The sequence below is a fragment of the Xiphias gladius genome, chromosome 1 (assembly GCF_016859285.1).
Source record: "Xiphias gladius isolate SHS-SW01 ecotype Sanya breed wild chromosome 1, ASM1685928v1, whole genome shotgun sequence".
Classification (NCBI taxonomy): Eukaryota; Metazoa; Chordata; class Actinopteri; order Istiophoriformes; family Xiphiidae; genus Xiphias; species Xiphias gladius.
This window is the reverse complement of record NC_053400.1, coordinates 21,077,612-21,083,000: the sequence shown is the minus strand read 5'-3', so window position 1 is coordinate 21,083,000 and position 5,389 is coordinate 21,077,612. Positions and strand designations below refer to the sequence as shown.

At 42.9% G+C, this 5,389-nt stretch overlaps 1 protein-coding gene across 1 annotated transcript in view; it reads right to left on the bottom strand.

The window, feature by feature from the left end:
- alx4a (ALX homeobox 4a) overlaps positions 1-1,137 on the bottom strand; it is a 21,813-nt gene extending 20,676 nt beyond the window's left edge. The window contains exon 1 of the mRNA XM_040135494.1: positions 771-1,137. Coding sequence (XP_039991428.1) covers positions 771-1,122 — 352 coding nt within the window. The 5' untranslated portion in view covers positions 1,123-1,137. The remainder of the gene's footprint in view (positions 1-770) is intronic.
- Between the last annotated feature and the right edge of the window lie 4,252 nt (positions 1,138-5,389).

Genomic DNA, 5,389 nt, shown 5'->3' with positions numbered 1-5,389 from the left:
TAATTTTGATGGCCAAAGGGACAATTTGATAGTCGGGAAGATTATGCCTCTCCTCAACTGGGTTACGCACATAGCTGCTGGGCCATGCCGCTACGAGCTGGGATGCCCTGCTTGGTGCTGCTGCTGCTGCTAGTGCTGCTGCTGGGGAGAGTAGGTTGCTGATGCGTTTTACGCGCGAACGAGGTTTCCCAAGAAGAGCAAAAGACAAAGGAGCAAAGGAGTTTAACCTGTAAAATCGGGTTTTGGACAAGTGCTTCTACCGGTCAGACAGCCAAGAAACAAATAACCACTGCACACGGCACCGCAGATCTGAGTTCTGTCAGCTCCCCGACGGACCCCCGATTGGCAGTCTCTGCGCCATGTGCCATTATTCTGCGATCGAAACTTCCAAACCGCTTAGGGCTACGGTTGCGGATTTCGCGGGAGCCAGCGGAGTAACGAGCGGTAACTGACAGGTCCGAAAGAGTTTCTGCCCGTGTGGTAAATTATCAGACACAGAACTAACGTCGCACAGACGCACGGAGCTCGGCGTGAGCAGCCCGATGCCCAGCGTTGAGAGTAAGCACCGGTTGCAGAGCCAAACTTTCACAACACATTTCAGCTGACATTTTCGTGACAGTAGCTCTGCTCTATGATGAAAATCAGCCTAACAAAGTCGAATCTTGACACAGGTATGTCTTGGGATGCCTCACCTTTCCAAAGTCAGCAGACGCCTGTAACCTGTTGGTTTTGGGTTTTTTTTTTTTTGGTTTTGTTTTTTCGCCACTCACCATAGCACTGGATGAGCGCTCCGTTGTGTCCCCTCTCCTGGTGCAGTTTGCCGTCCTCGGGGGGTGTCTTGCAAGGAGACCTCTGCATAAACAGGTGGTATTTACTGAAAGCGCCTGGCCCAGCTGCGGCGGCATCCAATGACTGGCACTCCTGCTGGAAGGGGCTCCGGGACTTTTCTCCGTAAGCCTGACCTTTGCTGGGCAGGAAGGTAGTGGGGCTGTATTTGGTGTCAGTGGCTGGGAATGTCCTAAAGTGGTCCGTCTGGTGATCCCTACCTTGCGCTGCAGAGGGGCTATAATATGAATCCATGGATGTCATATCGCTGTATGAAACGCAGGTCTCAGCGTTCATGCCTAAAAAAAGAGTCAAGGGAAGAAAAATACTAAACTTTTCTCTCTCTCTTTCTCTCTCTCTCTCTCTCCCTTGGAAAGGCAAGCGCAGGCGCCCCTTCCTCTCCCTCTACATCATACAGATGAAAACACACACACACTCACACGCACACACGCGCGCCCGCCCGCCCGCGCGCACGCACGCAGGCACATGCAAGCAGAGACTGCAGCGCACACCAGACCGCAGCTGGGTTTGGTTATAAAACGATTCAGATCTTTTCCAGGAACCACTATCATTGACCAAACACTCCGAACTCCCCCGCAGGTCTGAGGAGAGTTACACAAACCCGTCTTTCCTCAGAGGATGGGACGCAGAGCTCCTGGCTTCGAGACCTCTCTCAAGTGATTATGCTGATGACACGAACGAGTTAGGTCGCTTATTAGCTGGAGAAAAAAAAAAAAAAAGGTTGAAAAATAGGGGCGTGGGGCTTAACACATGACATTAATGCAATTTGGATATGAATATAGCCTATGAGTGATGGCACTGGGGCAAAGAGGGCCCAATTTTACGCTTCATTGGCAACGGACCATCAAGAGCAGCTAACACTCAGACGATTGTGTTCCTGCAGCCAGCTCCGTTGCTTTCGGAATCAAACTCTTTCAAAACATTTCAGCTCGAAGAACCAGTGACTTCTGATGCATTTCTCGTGACTTTAGGGTAGAAAATATTATGAGGTATGATATACCTAAATAAAGGTGGACCCAAAATATATATATAAATAATAAAGTTACCACAAGACTGTGTGCATTGGCTTATTATAGCTCATTATATTCCACAGACCACCTCATTTAAATTATATATCACTTTAGCATTTTTGTGTTTTTTTGTCTTTGTCCAGCAGATGCGGTTTGAGAAATACAGCCCGCTTGCACTTGGCTGCAAATGTTTCGGGATACAATTTTCAAACTGTGCTCCGTCCACATATAATCTCTGTGAGATGAGATGCTGGCTATTATTTTACAGCTGTTGTCTCTGGGCAGCGAGTTGCGCGTAAAACCTGTTTTCATGTGCAGCCGTTTCAGCTGACGGCCTGATCTGAACTGGTTGGAGCCTCAGCATCGTGCAGACTGGAAAAGTAAAGCGCCCTGCAACGAAAAATCAAGCCCCTTCGCTCAGGTTGCAGCCACTGCTATAACTTGACATTTGCATAAATGCACTATATAATACGACAGTTAGTTCTTTACCATCAGTGCATTTATTATGAGCTTTTGCCTGGATTGGAATTCAGATTTTACAATTTAAACGAGAACAAAAGTCTCGTTTTTTTTGTCTCCATCTTTGCTGAACCCGTTTCCTTCTGTATATACGAACATCCTGTAGGTTTATTGAGTTTTTCTACTTGATCCATAACAATCAATTATCTGCCATCGCCGTTGTGAATCAAGCACGTCCTTAATAAGCCCTTAAAATAGTAAAGAAATACGATTTATTTTCTATAAGATTTAGTACAGTACAATTGAATTTAATTCAATACCGTTTATTTTGTTTTATTTGTCATTAGTAGCCATGTCAGTTTCAAGTGAATTGTTTCTCAATATTGCAGTGTCCTTCAAGTCCAATTATACTTTGGACATGGCTGTGACAGCCATGTCCGAGACAGTTAAGCTGTTAGGCTGCTTGCATGTGAGCTGGGGCATCATGAAGCTGACACGTTTTGCTGAATCCCTTACACTCATGCACAAGCTGAAAAAGTGGGGTCAGCACTTTATTTATCCATTACCCCATCATTCACAACAGGCAGCGAATATTTACAACATTAACTCTGTTTAATAAATGTATTTGAATGAGGAAACTTCAGGCTCAGACAGTGATCTATCTTTCGACTAGTGCATTGAGATCGATTATAAATAAGTATGTAACCTAAGGTTTCAGAAACACGTTGAAAAACTGAGCCTTTTAAAAAATTTGGTTTGACAAAATAGGAGATAAACAGCACACAGTCGGGTTACATCTTCTGATGCAGGTGTGCGAGTGTGACCCTCGCTCCCTTCCTTGTCTGGTCAGTTAATGTTTTTTACCCTCCTGCCCACTGGCACTCTTGAGCAGCAGAGCCTTGTCGCAAACCGAGTAACGCAGGATGACCTGGGCACACTCACAGAGAGCCTCTAAGCAACCGGCAGAAAGAAGTGACAGACTCACGGCCAGAAGTCGTGGGCACATAAAAGCACACAAACATACTCATACAGGCACGCACACATGGTGGACATATGCACGCATACAGGTACACGTGGGAGAGGAGAGAAGAAAGACGTTGAGAGAAAGAGTAGAAATCTTCTCACTTTTTACATGATTGGATTTCAAATGAAGTCCATCAGGCTGAAAGGTGTCCATTCTTACACATCATGTTCATGCCCTGAAAACCTGGCTCACACTCAGCTGTAAACTGACTGTCTCGAGGGGGGAAGACAAACGACTTAACAACAGTTTATGTTTCATCTAATACAGTTAAACAAATATCTAATCACTTTGAATTCTATCTCCATAAGTCAACAGTATGTTTATGGCAGTCAACCAGACCTAATAAGTACGAATTTTCAACCTGCTGGAACAGTATACTTCTGTCTGTGCTATTCCTAACAGTGAGCGGATGTTTGGTAATCATCTTGTAACGCAATAAGGTTACAGCTTTTTGACAGATTTACCAGTTCAGTGGGAGGGCGTGGGTTTCTGCTGTGATTTCTACAAAGCAAATCAATAATGCTTCGTGTTGGCAGCAGTCTTGCTGGTGTGGGTCCACGTATTTAGGGGCTTTTTGTCCACTACAAGGCACTAGAACTGAAAGGTCATTAATTTATCATTTCTTAGATAAAAACTTGTATGTGTGGTCTTTATCAGGAAACACAATATCTGCCAACAGGACTCTGAAATGCTGTATCTGCCTGAATATTGTCTAACTGGTTTTTATCTGTGGTGTAGCTCCAAGAAGTCTCCAACCGCTGTAAATAAAGATGGAATATAGTGTGTTATATATTTCCATTGGCATGTTTAGAGGGTGGGGGATCATGCTTTGGCTTCAAGCATGATTTGATCTCCCTTTATTTCAAAGGGAAAAGTGTCCCCAGTTTTACTAACTGTAATTGCTTTATTATAGGAACCATGCTCAGCGGCCTTTTTTTTTTTTTACAGCAAGGGATGGTGAGAGTGAGAACGTGAGGGACTGTGTTCCTGAATATTGAAGTTATTTACTTGTCAGTTTTCTGGCACAGTGAGTGAAAGTTTCCCCAGAACAGCGGGCCCACCTGCTGTGAATAAGGGAGCATTAAAACACACACGCGCAGACATACACTCACACAAAGTGCACTCATGCATGCATACACACATTGAAAAAAAAAAAAGCATTGGCATCATATTTTATGTCCAGAAATATTAGTTGCTTCTGTCTCTATAAATAACAATATTTAACCAATTTTTTTTTCTTAGAAAGAAGTCACCATATATGACAGAAGTTGAATATTTAAATTCACATTTCAAATTTTATTTAGCTGGCGGTTTTTAGTCTCCTGTGGAGACAGAACTGGGCTAAATCTGCTAGTTACTAAGGATCACATGAGGCCAGTTCCTTGTTGATAAAACGTTCATTTGATGAAATCTATTATACTGCATGTTTTATTGAATTGTATTATAAGGACAAATCAATTCACTGGAAGCAGAAAAACAAACTACTTGGCATTTATATATGAATAAATTATCCACTATTTTCAGTATTTTTGCATTTCTAACTATTACTTGCAATTCAGATTTTAAGTTTAACAGTTGAGTTGAGAAAAAATATGAGAAAAAAAATGGAGATTTAATTACAAACACTGTACATGCACTACTTAGAAAACTCTTTTTAGAACCCGGGTTAATAAGTTTAAGGGAAGTTTCATTAAGACTGATACAAAGGACAATATTCCACTCAGGAAGAGAAAATGTCAGCAGACAGTTGTCAGCTTCTTCTTTAATATTTCTCATTGCCGGATACTTCTAAACTAAGAGGCTATTGACCCACAGCCGTAACTAATTTCTTAGGAAGCCCTTTGTAATTATGTTTTATTTTCTGAATTTTCCGCCCTCTCAGTGAAATACATAAAGATATTGTGCTAATGGTACAATGAGCAAGACTGTTGTCACAGTCCGTGACCCTGAAATGGCTCTCCAGCGTGTGCTGTTTTCAGTTGCCTTGTTCCTCTCTTGCAAGATATTTGTGAATGTGGGGGTTAAAAGCAAACACAAGGGCATGGAAGAG